At 44.7% G+C, this 19,038-nt stretch overlaps 1 protein-coding gene across 1 annotated transcript in view; it reads left to right on the top strand.

Annotated features, from left to right (window-relative positions):
* The first annotated feature begins 14,607 nt into the window (after positions 1-14,607).
* EDIL3 (EGF like repeats and discoidin domains 3) overlaps positions 14,608-19,038 on the top strand; it is a 974,710-nt gene continuing 970,279 nt past the window's right edge. Inside the window, exon 1 of the mRNA XM_029573785.1 lies at positions 14,608-15,129. Within this exon, the coding sequence (XP_029429645.1) occupies positions 15,063-15,129 (67 nt within the window). The 5' untranslated portion in view covers positions 14,608-15,062. The remainder of the gene's footprint in view (positions 15,130-19,038) is intronic.

Below are 19,038 nucleotides of genomic sequence, written 5' to 3' on the forward strand. Positions count from 1 at the left end.
ATCTACTGCTTGGTGTTTAAAAATAAAGGTATAATGTAATGACAATGTAAAAAAAAATTCTGGCGCACACTTTACATGTGAAATATATATGCACAAAAAGTAGCAAGGGGCGAAATTGGCCTGAAGTGGGATAAAACGGATGTGCGGTCATTGCAATTCTGGACGCCCAATGCATTTGAGCACTAGGGATGCACAATTTTTCCCTAGTGCGTCCTGTCTAACACAGCACTTTATTTTAATACTGCATCGGGCACCCAGGGGATGTGGCTATGCATGTGTTAGGAAAATGAGTGTTCAATAAGAGTGCCCATTTTAACGAATGTCTTATTGAAACATAGTAACATAGAAATTGATGGCAGAAAAAGACCGGATGGCCCATCTAGTCTGTCCTGCTATCTAATTTGGAATTGGATTCACAGACCTTTAGTCTGGGCCTTTTCTTTGCCATTATGGTTACATCTTCATTTAATTATTTTTTAATTTAATTATTTTAATATCTCTTAGTTTTAGCTCTCCATGACTCTTGGATCTAGTATCTTAGGGATCTACACAGTCGATCCCAGGCCTTTTTGAAGTCCTTTACTGTCTTCATTCTCACCATCTGCTCCAGAAGAGCATTCCAGTTGTCCACCACCCTGTCCGTGAAGAAATATTTCCTGACATTCAATATGAATTTTCCTTCCTGGAGTTTCTTATCGTGACCCCTTGTACTCTTTATGTCTTTCAAGTGGAAGAGATTTGTTTTTAATTGTGGATCATTTATACCTTTCATATCTGAAGTTCTGTATCATATCCCCTCTGAGCCTCCTTGCTTCCAGAATATACATATTTAGGGCCTTCAACCTGTCCTCATAGGTTCTATGATGGAGGCCTTCCAGCATTCTGGTTGCCTTTCTCTGAACCGCCTCTGTCCTATCTCTGTCCCCCTTGAGGTACGGACTCCAGAACTGAACACAGTACTCAAGGTTGGGCCTCACCAAGGACCTGTATAAGGGATTAACACCTCTTTTTTCCTACTAGATATTCCTCTTTCTATGCATCTTGCTTTGGCTATCACCTTGTCACACTGTTTTCCCATTTTCAGATCACTGGACACTATGACCCCAAGGTCCCTCCATACTCATCAGCCCTTCACCCCTCAGTGCATACAGTTCCTTTGGGTTGCCACACCCCAGGTACATGATCCTGCACTTCTTTGCATTGAATCTCAGCAACCATGTTTCGGACCACTCCTCAAGCTTTCTTAAATCACGTCTTATTCTCTCCACCTCTTCTGAGGTGTCCACCCTGTTGCAGATTTTAGTATCATCTGCGAATAGGCAGATTTTACCCTCTATCCATATTGTTATATTGCTCACAAAGATATTGAACAGCACAGGTCCCAACACTGAACCCTGTGGCACACCACTTAACACCTTTCTCTCTTCAGAGTAGATTCCATTCACCATCACACTCTGTCTTCTATCCGTCAGCCAGTTTGCAATCCACGTCACCAACTTGTCACTCAGCCATAAAGTTCTCATTTTGTTTATAAGTCTTCTGTGTGGGACCGTATCAAAGGCTTTGCTAAAGTCCAAGTAGATCAAGTCCAGTGCCGTTCCCTGGTTCAATTCTTTAGTCACACAGTCAAAGAAATCTATCGAATTTGTCAGACAGGACCTCCTTCTGGTGAATCCATGTTGTCACAGATTGAGCAACCCCCTGGATTCTAGTTTATTATCCTTTCCTTCAATAGCTTCTCCATTAACTTGCCCACCACCGAGGTGAGGCTAAGCAGCTTGTAGTTTCCAGCCACCTTTCTGTTTCCACTCTTGTGTAGCGGTAACACCACCGCTCTTCTCTAATCATTTGGCACCACACCCACATCGGCCCCTGAGCTTGGCAGGGAAGCCAGAGCACCTGTGGTAGCCATGCGCTGGGGTATAATGGAAAGAGCACTCAGGGCTCCTTCCTGGTTTGCTTCCAGCTCTGCCATGTTTGAAAAGGGAATAAAAGAGGGGTAAATAAGGGTAAGGTAAGTAGGAGAAGTAAATCTAACAGGAGAGAACTCAGGAAACAGGAAGTGGAAAGGGAAACAATTTGGAGGTAAGGCACCTTGAGTCACATAGGAATGTCCAACGATCCACACCGTGCAATTGCTCAAAGAAGAGGTTGAGAAAACAAAAGAAAAAATACAGTGAAAGTCTCTACAAATCAGACTGCCCTTCCTCACATAAACTTAAAAAATGGCAGACTTCCACCTACCAATCCGCTTAATTACTTCACCCGGGAGCCCAGAAGCAGCCACTGAAGAGGCAGCACCAATTCAAAAAGAATGAGTGTCAAATCGTGCTACCTCCAAACCGATTACCCCAACACTCTCTCCAAAATAACTTTGAACTGGTATTGTGTTAAAGGTTTCAAATTTTCATAAACTAAATAATGCAAACCCCCCCCCCCCCCTCTTTTCAGGTCTGACCCACCCATAATTCCTTGCATTGAAAACCAGACAAGTTTTTAAACCTGCTAGTAAGTGCAGGTTACAGATATAACCTGGAACAGTATTGAAAAGTTCTTGTTTAAAAATAATAAAGTAAAAAAATAAAAAACACCTGCTGCTCCTCTCAACAACACGTCAGCCCCTTTTCCTTGCTGATCCACTTTAGTCCTGTGAATCTTCAACTTAATATAGTCTTCATGCAGAAAAACATGCCAATGAAGAAGACCCGTATTTTCAGCACCACTACCACTCCTAGCCATCAACTCCCCCACCCAAAAAGCCCCCCAAAAATGCTAAAACAAAGGCAATCTGAAACAAATACAACTCATACTTCGAAACACAGACTCCCAGGACCGCAAACCACAAATCCTGCAGAATCTCGTGAGTAATGGGCAAACGCCCGTCACATGCCAGAGGAAGTTCCCTACCCTATCTGAGCAATATCTTATGTATAATAAAATGCCCAGCAGGAACCCTCCAACCATATGCCCGAATAAATAAGGGAAACCCAGCATATGTCTACTAACTGCTGCCTTAGAGAAACCAGACCTCCTAGCATGATCAATATAATCCATTAATATCACATACAGAACTGGACCCCAAACCCAACCCTTTTCAACAAGAAATCAAACAACCTTCTTGGCACCACAGATGTACCCAGACCAAGTGGATGGAGCTAGTGATGCTTGCAGCAGTTTCCACTATCCTGGATACCAATGTTCCATAGAAAACTGGGCACCGATGCACCAATCAAGTCTACCTCTGGAGCCAACTTCCGAAACTGGTACCACTTGAACTGAGAAAGAGAATCAGCAATGGAGTTATCAACACCAAGAACATGCCTTGCTCACACAGTAACATTCAAGAAAGAGATCAAGGCGTCATAGTGGATAACACATTGAAATTGTCGGTTCAGTGTGCTGCGGGAGTCAAAAAAGCAAACAGAATGTTAGGAATTATTAGAAAGGGAATGGTGAATAAAATGGAAAATGGCATAATGCCTCTGTATCGCTCCATCTTAAGATTGCACCTTGAATACTGTGTACAATTCTGGTCACTGCATCTCAAAAAAGATATAGTTGTGATGGAGAAGGTACAGAGAAGGGCAACCAAAATGATAAAGGGGATGGAACAGCTCCCCTATGAGGAAAGACTAAAGAGGTTAGGACTTTTCAGCTTGGAGAAGAGATGGCTGAGGGGGGATATGATAGAGGTGTTTAAAATCATGAGAGGTCTAGAATGGGTGGATGTGAATCGGTTATTTACTCTTTCAGATAATAGAAAGACGAGGGGGCACTCCATGAAGTTAGCATGTGGCACATTTAAAACTAATCGGAGAAAGTTCTTTTTCACTCAACGCACAATTAAACTCTGGAATTTGTAGGGATGTGCAGATGGACGCCATGTGTTGCATTCTGGATTCGGATTCGTCGGGGGGAAGATACGTTGCATTCGGCAAGGGGGCCCCCCGATACGTTTATCCGTTAATTCCTATTTGTTTCCCCGCTAAAATTAAATTAACTAGAACCCCCCACCCTCCTGACCCCCCCAAGACTTACCAAAACTCCCTGGTGGTCCAGCGGGGGGTCCGTCCCCTGTACTCACACCCTCGGTGCCGGTTTCAAAATGGCGCCGATAGCCTTTGACCTACTATGTCACAGGGGTTACCGGTGCCATTGGTCAGCCCCTGTCACATGACCATCAGTGCCATCTTGTGCACCTACCATGTGACAGGGGCTGACCAATGAAACTGGTAGCCCCTTTGACATAGTAAGGGCAAAGGCTATTGGTGCCATTTTGATTACTGGCAGCCAGCCCGAGTGCAGGAGATCGCTCCTGGACCCCCGCTGGACCACCAGGGACTTTTGGCAAGTCTTGGGGGACCCTCCTGACCCCCACAAGACTTTCCAAAAGTCCAGTGGGGGTCTGAGAGCAACCTCCTGCACTCCGGCCGTCGGATGCCAGTATTCAAAATGGTGCCGATCGCCTTTGCCCTCACTATGTCACAGGGGCTACCGGTGCCATTGGTCAGCCCCTGTCACATGGTAGGAGCACAAGATGGTGCCGATGGCCATGTGACGGGCTGACCAATGGCACCAGTAGCCCCTGTGACATAGTAGGTCAAAGGCTATCAGTGCCATTTTGAAACCAGCAGAGAGGGTGTGAGTGCAAGAGATGGCTCCCGGACCCCCGCTGGACCACCAGGAAGTTTTGGTAAGTCTTGGGGGGGGGGGGGGGGTAAGGAGGGTGGGGGGTTTGTTTAAATTGGGTCCTTTAGACGGCTGAATAATTCGACAGCTTCGGTGTATTCGTGGGGAATCGCGATATGTTTCGCTTCCCCACGAATACAACGAATAGGGCCCTCTACGTTGCAGATGAGAAATACATTAGAAACAAATGCACACCCCTAGGAATTTGTTGCCAGAGGATGTGGTTAGTGCAGTTAGTGTAGCTGTGTTTATAAAAGGATTGGATAAGTTCTTGGAGGAGAAGTCCATTACCTGCTATTCATTAAGTTGACTTAGAAAATATCCACTGCTATTACTAGCAACTAGGGATGTGAATCGTTTTTTGACGATTTAAAATATCGTCCGATATATTTTAAATCGTCAAAAATCGTTAGGGCCACGATACAATACCAATTCCCCCGATTTATCGTCAAAAAATCGTAAATCGGGGGAAGGGGGAAGGGGGAGGGCAGGAAAACCGGCACACTGAAACCCCCTAAAACCCACCCCCGACCCTTTAAATTAAATCCCCCACCCTCCCGAACCCCCCCCCCCAAATGCCTTAAATTACCTGGGGGTCCAGCGGCGGTCCGGAACGGCCTCCTGCAATTGAATCGTGTTGTCTTCAGCCGGCGCCATTCTGCGCCGCCATTTTGCAAAATGGCAGCGCAAAATGGCGGCGGCCATAGACCAACACGATTCGACTGCAGGAGGTTGCGTAGACTATGCTCCTCCACGACTGATTATGTAGAAAAAGCTAAGGAGATGCTCTCCCGGTTTAGGCTGAGAGGGTACCCTTATAAAGTTTTAAGATCTGCCTATAAGAGAGCCCTATATGTTAACTGGGATTGGCTATTTCTTCCATCACGAAGAGATGACAATTCTTCCCTAAACTGCATTTTGCCTTTTTCACCATCTAGCCATGCAATATCTATTATTCTTAAAAAAACATTGGTCTTCCCTAGCACTCTCTAATATGTTTCAAAGCTCTTTAAGGTTCACGTACCGTAGAGGGAAAAACCTCCGAGACATCCTGACTAACTCAGATTTTCTATCGACACGCTCTAGTGGCATACAAATGGGCACTCACAGACCCTGTGGAAACTGTTCGGTATGTAAACACACAACCACTCTCTCCCAATTTACTGAACCCCTTACTACAAGGTGTTATACCCTGCGTCAAGATTCGGACTGTGCCTCTGTAGGCGTAGTATATATCATCCGTTGTCCCTGTGACATGTTATACGTAGGTAAAACTAAAAGACAGATTTGTACCCGAGTGATTGAACATAGATCAAATATAAAACATTCCCGAAACTTGGCCCCTCTAGTTGATCATTGGCTAGCACACTCTCATACAGTATCTGACTTATTCTTCTTTGTTTTAGAAACTGTTACACCCTCATTGCGTGGTGGTGATTTTGACATTTTATTGACACGTTGTGAACAAAGGTGGATACATCGGTTAGATTGTGTGACACCGAAGGGCCTTAACAAAGAAATCGAATGGTTTCACTTTACATGATTTTGATAGGTTGCAGCTGACACATCTCCATCTGTGATTGGTTGGCCTTTCCTCTCCTCTGATTGGTTTGTAAAATCTGGTTGGCGCGAGTTTTGACAGCTTTAAAGTTGGTTCGGATCCTTGCTTGAACGCACTCCATGCCAGGAACTTAAGAATTCCGTCTAAAGGTAAAATGTATGCGTGCACTAACTTGTACTGATTCTGTACCATTACCATTTCTCATACAGTCCTTTGTAATTTAATTTTTAGAATTTCCTGTTTAAGTTTATGGGCATCCCTCCCGACGCAGCCGCTGGCGAAACACGGGACCATGTCGGGGGACCCCGTGTGCATGAAAGACTATGCATTATAACAATGGAGTTGCCAATTTTTGAATAAATGAAACTATATATTTATACACCTGAGTGAAGTGTTGGGACTGTATTACTCAATACCAGCATTTGTGTTGGATTTCTACATAACCAGTTTGAATGCTGGCCATAGCTCGGTTGCTTGTGGTTTGTTCTCCCTCTTTTAAAAGAGCGTTTAAATGGCTACTGGTACAGATGACCAGACTTTTAGTTACTCTGATGAAGTACTTCAAGCTGTCCTAGCCGACGCTCCATTCTTTGCAGACCCAGAAACTGAGGAATTGCCTACCGTATCGTGGACTGACGCCATTAACTCACAGAAACGTTTGACCCGAGCAGAACTCCACGCCTCCACTCTGATTGAGTATTGTCGGGTTAGGAGAATACCTCGAGGACTACGGGTACAAAAAGCCCCTAGATTACATATGGACAATCCGGCTTTCATCACACGCTGGAATCAGATTCTAAACAAGTGCTCCCTCGATCTCATGCTATTGATCATCGAGACGACTAAAGAGGTTATCATTCCACTTAAAAGTGAAGTAGATACAAACATGCAAGCCATCCGATCGAGTGCAGCATCGTTAGAGGAATTTGAGCAACAACATTCTGAATTTATTGAGAACTTAACTAAGTTTAAGAAAGAGCTCAAAGTTCAGAAATATAAAAAATTCCAACGCGATACTACTGATTATAAGTCGGGCTACGTTTATCAATGGATGAACCCCACAAAACCTCCAAAGAAGACTGTGGCTTTTGCCCAATCATCAGACGACTCATCTGGCGAAGAGTCCGCCCTTCCGCCACAACAAACTATTCAACCCATATCTGGACCCTCATCATCCTCATCTATTGCTGCTGCTTTTTTAGATCCAGCACCAGTTCCTCGCAGCAATCGGGGTTCGAGAACACGAGGCCGTCCACCAATGAACTCGCGATCCACTCGCACCACACGACAGCAACAGGATCCTTGGCAGTAAACTCGGATATAGTCTTTAACCTTTCTTCCAGGACGTTATCACAAGATGAGTTAAATTTGCTTGCGAAAGGACTTTCTTTTGTGCCTACTGCTAAGGTTGATATCTTTGATGTTCAGGTTCATTTATAGCGTTTCTTTAGATCTCTGAAACTGAAACTGTTCTTTTCAGATGTCCCTCCTGTACAAGACGACTCTCTAGTTTCAGTAAAATCCAGATGGGTTCCCCCAGGTCCAGTAGACCCTATGATACTAGCTTTTGAGAAACTGGTTCAGAATGATATTAAATTATTGACTCAAGATCATCAATATATGCACTTTAACTTATCTAAACATGAAAGATCTCTGTTATGTTCTTTATCTGAAGACCCGTCTATTATCATTAAATCGGCAGATAAGGGTGGGGGTGTGGTAGTTTTGAAAAGAGCGGATTATAAAACTGAGGTTCTTCGCCAGCTGCAGGATACGTCTTTCTATGTGCCCTTACCCTCAGACCCGACAGAAATATTGAAGTTAGAAATTGCTTCGATTGTACAGGATGCTGTTTCCCATCATTATATTACCAATCGGGAAGCCAATTTCCTCACCATTCAAAGCCCTGTTGTACCAGTATTTTATATACTCCCGAAGATTCACAAGTCCCTTGTGAATCCACCAGGGCGCCCAATAGTATCAGGGATAGGCTCGGTTTTGGAGCCCCTCTCACAATTCGTAGACATTTTTTTGAGACCTTTTGTCCCAACGATTAAATCATATGTATGTGACTCCTCCCACCTTATCACTTTATTAGACAATGTTAATTTTCCCTCAACACCTTTTTTACTCATTACTTTGGATATCGTATCCCTTTATTCTAACATCCCCCAAACTGAAGCCCTTACAGTAATTGAGAACACTTTAAACTCCCGCACAGAACCATCTAGGGTCCCCACCTCGTTTCTAATGCAACTCACTACCTTGGCGTTGACTAAAAATTACTTCCGGTTTGATTCTTCTTTTTACCAACAGATCAAAGGGACTGCAATGGGTGCCACAATGGCACCCAGTTTAGCATGTTTGTTTGTAGCTCAATTCGAAGAGACGTATATATACCCTTCAAGCTGGTGGAATTTTGTACATTCATGGTACCGTTACATTGACGATATTTTGTTAATTTGGTTAGGGACTGAAATACAATTTTATTTATTTTTTGACTGGTTAAATCAATGTAACCCTCACATGCAGTTCAGCTTTTGTTTACACTATTCAGAGATACCCTTTTTGGATGTACTAATATCTAATACAGGTTCCAGTTTTTCCACCTCTATTTATCGCAAGGACACTGATCGTAACACAATATTAAAGTTCGACAGTTGTCATCCCAAACATCTTAAAAAGAATATCCCCACCGGACAATTTCTGAGGTTGCGTAGACTATGCTCCTCCACGACTGATTATGTAGAAAAAGCTAAGGAGATGCTCTCCCAGTTTAGGCTGAGAGGGTACCCTTATAAAATTTTAAGATCTGCCTATAAGAGAGCCCTATATGTTAACTGGGATTGGCTATTTCTTCCATCACGAAGAGATGACAATTCTTCCCTAAACTGCATTTTGCCTTTTTCACCATCTAGCCATGCAATATCTATTATTCTTAAAAAACATTGGTCTTCCCTAGCACTCTCTAATAGAGATGTGCATTCGTTTTTGCTGAATTGGAAAATTGCAACGAAATTGTCCAATTCGGCATGTTTCAGGGAGCCCGAAAAAAATCAGGATTTTCCTGTTTTTTCGCAAAAATTCGTTTTTCCGATTAGTGCGCACTAACGGGAGTCAGTGCGCGCTAACTCCTCGTTAGTGCGCGCTAAGTCCTGTTAGTGCGCACTAACAAAACTAACAAAAAGTAACAAAAACTAACAAAATCTAACGGTTTTTGGTAGTGCGCGCTAACAGGAGTTAGCGCACGCTAACGGGGAGTTAGCGCGCACTAACTAAAAATCGATTTTTCGCGAAAAAAAAGACCCGAACCGAAAAAAAAACGACATTTTCCATGGCGGCCGAAAAACGAAGAACGACACGAACACAAAAAACTATGCACATCTCTACTCTCTAATATGTTTCAAAGCTCTTTAAGGTTCACGTACCGTAGAGGGAAAAACCTCCGAGACATCCTGACTATCTCAGATTTTCTATCGACACGCTCTAGTGGAATACAAATGGGCACTCACAGACCCTGTGGAAACTGTTCGGTATGTAAACACACAACCACTCTCTCCCAATTTACTGAACCCCTTACTACAAGGTGTTATACCCTGCGTCAAGATTCGGACTGTGCCTCTGTAGGCGTAGTATATATCATCCGTTGTCCCTGTGACATGTTATACGTAGGTAAAACTAAAAGACAGATTCGTACCCGAGTGATTGAACATAGATCAAATATAAAACATTCCCGAAACTTGGCCCCTCTAGTTGATCATTGGCTAGCACACTCTCATACAGTATCTGACTTATTCTTCTTTGTTTTAGAAACTGTTACACCCTCATTGCGTGGTGGTGATTTTGACATTTTATTGACACGTTGTGAACAAAGGTGGATACATCGGTTAGATTGTGTGACACCGAAGGGCCTTAACAAAGAAATCGAATGGTTTCACTTTACATGATTTTGATAGGTTGCAGCTGACACATCTCCATCTGTGATTGGTTGGCCTTTCCTCTCCTCTGATTGGTTTGTAAAATCTGGTTGGCGCGAGTTTTGACAGCTTTAAAGTTGGTTCGGATCCTTGCTTGAACGCACTCCATGCCAGGAACTTAAGAATTCCGTCTAAAGGTAAAATGTATGCGTGCACTAACTTGTACTGATTCTGTACCATTACCATTTCTCATACAGTCCTTTGTAATTTAATTTTTAGAATTTCCTGTTTAAGTTTATGGGCATCCCTCCAGAAGCAGCCACTGGCGAAACACGGGACCGTGTCGGGGAACCCCGTGTGCATGAAAGACTATGCATTATAACAATGGAGTTGCCAATTTTTGAATAAATGAAACTATATATTTATACACCTGAGTGAAGTGTTGGGACTGTATTACTCAATACCAGCATTTGTGTTGGATTTCTACATAACCAGTTTGAATGCTGGCCATAGCTCGGTTGCTTGTGGTTTGTTCGCCCTATAACACTAGCCAGACACAAAAAACAACATACTCAGTTCAGTATCATCCTGGGCACCTTATTCTCTGAACCCTTAGGATTAGCTTTTAAACCCCCCTCGCGTAAATCCTGAGGTTTACGCGTGTGGCTGGGCCTTACACGTGCTGGCCTATTTTCAAATGGGTCCCGACATGCGCAAGTGCCGGGGCTTTAAAAGGGGGCAGTCCGGCGGGCAGAGCGGGGCAGGGCTAGAAGCACCTGGCACAGCGGCCATTTGTGTGCTGGGTGATCGTGTGCCAGCACAACTTGCACCTGCTCCTTTATAGGAGCAAAAGGAAAAACAAAACAAATTGGGGTAGTTAGGATAGGGATAGGGGGAGGGGGAGGGTATGATAGAGGAAGGGGAAGGGAGGTTAGGGTAGGGGGTTGGGAAGTTCCCTCCCAGTCCACTTCTTAATTGGAGCAGACTGGGAGGAAACTGGAGAAGCCCCTGATGCGACACCACACAATTTTGCAAACTTAGACCCCCCCCTTCCGCACTCCGACCTGGAATTTTATAACATGCACCTGCCAGCACACGCATGTTATAAAATCACGTGTCCTTTTTGAAAATCTACCCCTTAAAGCACACTTTTTCCTTCTTGTTCTTACCACGCTTCTTATGCCTTTCTCGACCTTCCAACAAATGAAAAATATCAATATATTTCCACCTGTGGATTTTACTGTTACGAGCGCGCGCGGGCGCGGTCATCGTAAGCGGGTGGTGGTGAGCCCTTGGGCCACGGCAGGACTCAAGGAGGAGCCCCAAGCCACACCGTGGGAGGTGAGCTGAGCAGGCATGGTGAGCCAGGCAGGCAGAAACAGAAGCAGGGAGTCCGACCTTCAGCCGGACCTGCATGCCCATGGTAGCCAACACGGGGAAGTTGACTAATGAACGGTCCTCCGACTGTTCCCGGCCCTTTCGGACCTGCCGCAGGGAACGGCAATGGGCAGCAGGCCGGACAGAGGCGAGGGCAGACAGAGTCCTTAAACAGAAGACATCAGACGGGGCAGAAGCAGGCTGAAGCAAGACGGAGACATCAGGACAAGGGCTGAAGCGAGACACAGGGAGGATCCAGGCGAGCAGGAACTCCGATGCTGGGATACTCACATCCGAAGCCCCCTCGGCTGGCAGAAGCTCAAGAGCCCGTGGGACGAATCCCTCCTGTTGGCCACTCCAGGGCCCAACAGGACAGAAGGCTCAGGAACCAAACGAGGACGTAGGTCAAGGCAGAGACAGGAAGACATCCGGGCAAGGGCTGAAGCAGATACTGTAGACAAGGCTGGACGGAAACATTGCACTGTCCATCAGGGCACCCTACTCAGCCCACCCGTGGGACTGAGTCGCGGACCACCCTGTCCCAGACGCGCCCTACACAGCCCAGGAAGGCTGGTCGCGGACCACGCTGAGAAGGAGGGTGCGGGGAAGACCCAGGCGAACAGGAACTCCGATGCTGGGATACTCACATCCGAAGTCCTTACGGCTGGCAGGAACAGGAGCATACATCTAGGCAGAGACACAGGACAGGAACCCATCAAGGCATAGGCGAAACCGGGGGACCTGGATCGGCAAGGTTACAGACGACTGTAGAGCCCAATCCAAGGCCCTTTGCAAGTGAACAGAAAGTCCTTAAGTACTGGAGGTAGAAGGCAACTCCCTGGGAGGAGCTTGCCAGGACCGCCCACCGCTGGGCCTATAAGTCAGGTGGAGAGCTGCGGGCCAGCCCCTAGGAGAAGGGCGTCGCCAAACAGGAAGTCCAAACGCTGGCATGCAAGCCACAGGCACAGCTAGGCCTCACAGGTCCTGGAGCAAGTCCCGGATGGAACGTAGGCGAGGCCCTGGCTTCAGAGCGGCCTCTGGAGGAAGGTAAGAGACCTCCTGTAGCACAGCAGCAGGGGGGATCGCAACAGTTACTCTGAAAAGATCAAGACACACCCTCCCACAACTCAGACAATGCTACTGAAGCAGGTGCCCCCTTATCCTCAAACCCCTTCCTAACTACCACCTCTTTCTCACCACCCCCAGAAATTGAACTAGAAGAAGAAGATGAAGATGATGAAGAAGATGAGCTGGAAGAAGTCTCCTGCCTGTGTTTACCCCCAATGTCTGGACTTACTATGATTTTTCTTCCCTACAGACCTGACCTTCGACTCCCCCCTCAAAGGCAACTCCTGCCCTTTCCATTTTTCACCTGCCCCACTCTGAACAGATAAGCCCATGCCAACGGCCTGCCCTCCGGCATTCCCACCTCCAACCAATGGAGGAGTATCATCAACAGCTGCCCCCACCCCACCGAGACCACTATTAACACCCTCCATCATCACAATGCCCTCATCCACTCCACCAACCTGCACCCCAATATCCTCTTTGCTAGACCCTACCTTATCCGGAACATCCTTATCACTCCCCCCCCCCCCCCCCCCCCCCCCCCATCAGCAGAGTCACCCAGCCTCTGAACTGCAACTGGATTTGGCATTCCCTCAGGTCGTAGACCCTGGGCTCCTGAAGCACTAGAAACCTGGGACCCCCTGCACTCCTCCTGACCGGACGTCTATCTCCGCAGTGCTTCCCCAGGGTCACCTCTCCAGGCCTCCCGACGAGATGTACCAGTTTCTTCCGCACCTGCAATAGTGCTTTCCTTCCAAGCATCCATGTGATCAGGAAAACAGGAAAAAGCAGACATTGTACCACCAACGCTCCCAGAACACAGTCTTGATCCCCCCCCCCAAGTAATACATGGCATAAGACTGCCCATATCCAGGGCCCCTATCCCCTACAGCTCCAAAGGCATCTGCATCGCCCACATACCCCGACCAGAACTCCCCCAACTACACTGTTGAATCTCAAACCGTCCTCCAACATCCACTTAGCCCCACATCACCCAGACCAGCTTCAGACTACGCCACAACTGATCTGCCCAGAACAATTCCATTCCCTTTCTCATATTGGCCACCCTCCTCTGAATCCTTTCCCGTTCTGCTATATCTTTTTTGAGATATGGTGACCAGAATTGCATGCAGTACTCTAGACGAGGTTGAACCATGGAGCAATATAGAATAGAGGTATTTTGATGTTCTGCTTTATTCTCCGTTCCTTTCCTAATAATTCTTAACATCCTGCTTGCTTTTTTAAATGCTGCAGCACACAGGAGCCAAGGATTTCAATGTATTGTCCAAAGTGACAACCAGATTCTTTTTGTGGGTGTTCACTCCTAAAATGGAACCTAACATGGTATAACTACAGTTTGAATTATTCTTCCCTATGTGCATCACTTGCACTTGTTCACATTAAATTTAGTCTACCATTTGAATGCCCAGTCTCATGAAAAGATCTGTAATTTAGCTGCTCCTCAACAGGGCTTGCCTGTCCTGGGTGGGGAGGCAGAAATATTGGGCTCTGATCCTTTCCCCCGTAAAAACTTCACCTCGTTGAAAAAAAAAAATGTTACAAATTTTTGGGGACCCTAAAATGTGGCAGTGGGTGACCCCTCATTTGCCTTTCCCAGGCCACTACATATAAGGATAAGGACTCCAATGATATTCAGGACTGGGGAACAGTAGTTGAGTAAGTTGCAGAGGGAGGTGCAGAGAGTTAAGAAAATGATATAGGTGAAAAGAAGGGGTTGAAAACAGATACATCACGACCCCCTTCTCCACTGTCTATATACATAATTAAACACGAGAAGAGCCCTTACTGCAGCGGAGGGAAGGCTCTGTTTGCAGAGACCGGTAGACAACCGAATAAGAAAACGTGTTTGTTGAAAGAGGTTTTTCTTTGCATAGCTTTACGAGACAAAACAGCTTAAGACAGACGAGTGGGAGGTGTGTTCAGAGACAAGGGAGGAGGAGGAGGAGAAAGGGAGGGAGGAAGAGAAGCATCCCTCACAGACGCACGCCGCCTCTGTTTGTGTACAGAGCTCTCTCCCACGGCGGCAGCAGTAGCTGTGAGCAGAGCGGTGCCGCCGCCCGGCTTATTGTTCTCGTGCAGCACTCGGGGGAAGCAGCAGCAGGCAGCAGCAGCCGCCGACGGACAGGCACTGCGTGAGTCCCGACTCCCGCCACGAGCTCGCGCGCACCCTCGCGGCACAAGACGCTTGTGAGCCTCCTTCAGTGCAGCTCCCGGAGATTATTCCAAGGCGAAGACTCAAGCTGAGGGACCTATTCAGCAGAGAGAACTCACAAGAAAGCACAAAAAAAAAAAAAATACAATAAACAGCGGAGGATCCGGCGCAGTGCAGAAGAACCGTGTGTGTGTTTTTGAATTGTTTTTGGTTGGTTGTCGCGCTGAGCGCTTCGGAGGATTGTGCTGGTGGTGTTCTCCCTCAGCCCAGTGACGGGATGAGCCGCAGGGTGGCCGCCCGCCTTTTACTCTTCCTGAGCGTCTGTGTCCCACTGTTTGCCAAAGGTGAGTGAGCGGGGAGATATTGGGGGGGGGGGGGGGGGAGATGGGGGGTTCCTAGCCCTGAAGAACTTAAAAGTGCTTTGTAACGGGGTAGGGGCGACCCGGTAAAGTGGGCTGCAAAGTGCTGTGGGAAAGCCAGCAGCGTCGGGAAGCCGATGGGAGACACTCGGGGGGAGGGCTGGGACGAAGGCGCGTTATTTAGTTTTTGGAAAGCGGAGCCGGGACTGTGCTGAAGCGACGCGAGCTGGAGGTTGAGCGGCGCCGGGGCTTCGGGTCCGCACACCAGGGCTGGTCCCCGTGCAAAGCCGGAGCACGGATCGGAGGCGCAGCCCCGCCGCTCAACGCCAGGCTCCAGGGGCGTTCGTGCTGCTGCTGCAAAGTGCGAGGAAAAGACACGGATTTCTTTCTTTCTTTCTTTCTTTCTTTTTTTCCTAGACTTCCAACTTCGTGGCTTTCAAATCACTATAAAGTCTATGGATATATCTTTTTTTTTTTTGTCCTACACCTTTAGTCATAATGACCTGGGTGATGTTAGAAAAATATATAGGAGTGTAATATTAGAAGGCTCTTATCCTAGGCAATAGCTGTGGGTTAAAGAGATCCGCAGGATTTATGGTTCTGTTGCCCGCTATGAGATCAAGAATAATCGTTCAAAGGTGCCTAATGTCAGGGGGGCATTTAAAGTTTGGAAGGTGGATCCACACTCCTTGTCATAAATTTGGTATCGGTGAGAAATGAGAGACGAGCTTTCTCCCCTCAGTGGCTACTAGGCTGAAGTGATTTTTTTTGGTTGGTTGTTAGCAAATTATAAACTAATAAAGCCTCCGCGGTATTCCGCTGTATGAAGGGCGCTGCTCTGAACTGGTTTTAGGAATTAAAGGGACAGATCAATGCAAGTGTGAACGTCTGCCAGAGAAAATAGTTATCTCCTTTTTCTTGCACACAAAGGAACTTTCCTCAGTACTTCATAATGAGTGCAGTTTCTTTCAATCTTCAGTACAAAACTCTGCAAACATTTCATATGCGGAATGCAAATTTGGTGTTATGTTAATTGCAGTATGTAGAAAAAAAAATTGTATACTTCTCTTGACTGTGATTGATGCATGAGGTTTTAAATTGAGAAGCGAAATAGCTTTCCAGCAGAGTTAAAGTATTTCTCAGAACTGGGATTTATCACTCGCCTTTTCTCCGCATTGATCATCTCTGTGTTTTGATCTCGAGGAAGTTGATTGAGTGAATTCTTCCCCTTCTGTTCTGACATTTGTCCCTTCATTGATGTCTCTTGGGCAGCCCCTGTGAAAGAGAGAGGGGTCACTGCTGAAAGTGCAGCATCTGCAGCCCTTTCAGCCCCACCGTAGGAGACTTGTGCTCTCTCGCTGGTACTCAGCCCATCCCAGTTGAGCTTTCCATCACTCGGTGTCCAGGATGTGCCAGAAATCATAGCACTGAAATGCATGTATCCACTCACAGAGCTCGGCTTTACTACAAATCACAAAACGGGAGAAATCTTTTGAAAACAGTGCCCATATTCTTTCTTTTGAGGTGATCCAATTGCAGTAGGGGGAAGCTAGCTGTAGGGGGAAGCTTGTGATTAGTGATAAATTCTAGGTCTTTATTCCCGTAATTCTTCCTAGATGGTGATTTTTGGCAGCTGTTCATGTGATTACCGCATACTTTGGCAGAATTTTTTTTTTCAATTATTTTAGTAATGCATCTACAAAGGGTATCTTTTGTTCTCTGCTGTTCGTGCTTCCTCTATAATTCCAGTTTACATCCATACAATTTTTTTGAGACTGGGTTTACTTTACACATTAGTGACACAGAATAATGTGCCATGCTTTAGCCCACTGTTATCAGAATTGTGGGGGGGAAGTCAAGGAAATTGTGATGTAACCTTGCAGTTGCTCTATGTATATCTGTTTCTTCACATGTTAAGCTACTGGCACATTCCTCTGATGTAATTGCTCCAGGTCATTAACATTTGTGCTTAGGTAAGAGTTAACTGATTTCTTCATTAATCATTTTTATTTTAAAATTAAACCAGTGGGTCAGTCATCAAACTGAATATTTTATTAGTGCTTAAATTATTCATCACTCTGGCTTGCTCTACAATCCCAGTAACATTCATACAGTTGCAGCAAGCATGTGATACCGTTTGCAGTGTGTTCCTTTGCCTGCATTTTATGTCTGAAGTCTAAGAAAAATGCATTTATGATTTAGGCATGATAAAAACCATAGACAGATTGGCATCTTCCTTTAATTTTTTGTACAGTGTTGGATTTTTCTCAAAGTATACATGTTCAATTCAACTTTACATGTATAATTAATTAAAAGAATGTTATTGGTTTTCCATGGAATTTCACTTTCTGTAGAGATATTTAAGACAATCATACTTTAGCTGTTTTTTATTAATTAGGAATACCCTGTTCTTTTAAAGTGTAATCCCGATTGTTGTTGTTTCCTTTTTGTTTATGATGTTTGTGTATAAAAATATGAAACAAAAGGGGATATCTATTGAAAAGGAAGCTGTCTTAAATATTCACAAGGATAACTGCTCACATTACCAAACTGCATCTAAATATTGTGCAAAGTCATTTTTAATTTGCATGTGATATTTGGACATAGATTAGAAGACTTTGTTTTTATGATGAAAAACTGGTCTGCATCTTCAGAAGATATGTGACATAAAGATACAAAACATCTAATGTTGACATCATTCAAGCTGTCATGTCTCCACATCTCATTTTTAGATTGCAGTCTCAGTAACCTGAAGCAATGCATAAAATGAGTTCAGTAAGTATGCAGTAAGAGTAAGCATTACCTACTGTAAATTCTCAGTAGAGTTTTCTGCCAGTAGCTTTTTGGAAATGAAGTTGGACTCTAGCAGTCTGCCCAAGCCCATGATAATTTTGGAATGACAGTTTTCTATAGTGTTACTTCTTGAAAGTAATGAAAATGCTTCATCAAACATGTTATGTTAATCTGTTGATACATTATGTAATAATATTCTGCCTTTATTCTGCAATCTTAGTAGAAACTACAGTCAAATAGGCATTAATACTTTTGTCTCATTGAGACTTTCAAGGTAGTCTTATTACTTTTTCTCCTCCAGATATCTAAATGAGATGCATATTACAATTCTAAATATTTTCTAGCAAGCTGTAAACCAGTATTTTGTTATGCATTTGGTAAGACTGTTATGTCTTTTTATTTTAAATCAGAAAGTTGATGTATAAGATGTACAAATAAAATATCTTGATCCCATTAGTTTTAAAATGAAATGTCTTCTCCATGTTATACTGATCTAGCTAAAAGCTATAGAGGATTATGAATTGGTATCTTGGCTTCCAGTTAGGTTACATGAAAATATCAGTAAAATGAATGTTTCAATGGGTAATTGTTTCTTTGAATATTTACCATATCACAAAAATTTGATTAAGCCCTTGAAGAAAGACATTGTGTCTTATAACACTCCTTTAAAGAAAAAAAAAAGGCTTACCACATCAGAACTGAATGCCACTTAAAGCAGAAGACAAGCAATTCTGATGTTTCTCGTTTATCATATACACTTGCAGGTGCAGTAGATAAAAGAATGATATATGAGGTGGTAGATGCATTTGAATCTTGGCCAAGTTGAATGTAAACTGCTCAGCTTAGCTTGTATCATTTTTGGGAAAACAAATGGGAATGAAAAGGAGTTTAATTGAATCTTGTAAGCAGCAATTTGGATTGTATAGTGAGGAAACTGACATGGATGATATATGCAACCTTATTTTTTTGCTGATCTACTCTTGTGAGTATATTTTCATGATCTTATCTACAACGATCTATAGTGTGCTATCAGACATAGAGGCTGTTGTACTAACATGAACATTTTTTGCAAAAGGGGTTTCCGCAAAAAAGTAAAATTGT

The sequence above is a fragment of the Rhinatrema bivittatum genome, chromosome 1 (assembly GCF_901001135.1).
Source record: "Rhinatrema bivittatum chromosome 1, aRhiBiv1.1, whole genome shotgun sequence".
Classification (NCBI taxonomy): domain Eukaryota; kingdom Metazoa; phylum Chordata; class Amphibia; order Gymnophiona; family Rhinatrematidae; genus Rhinatrema; species Rhinatrema bivittatum.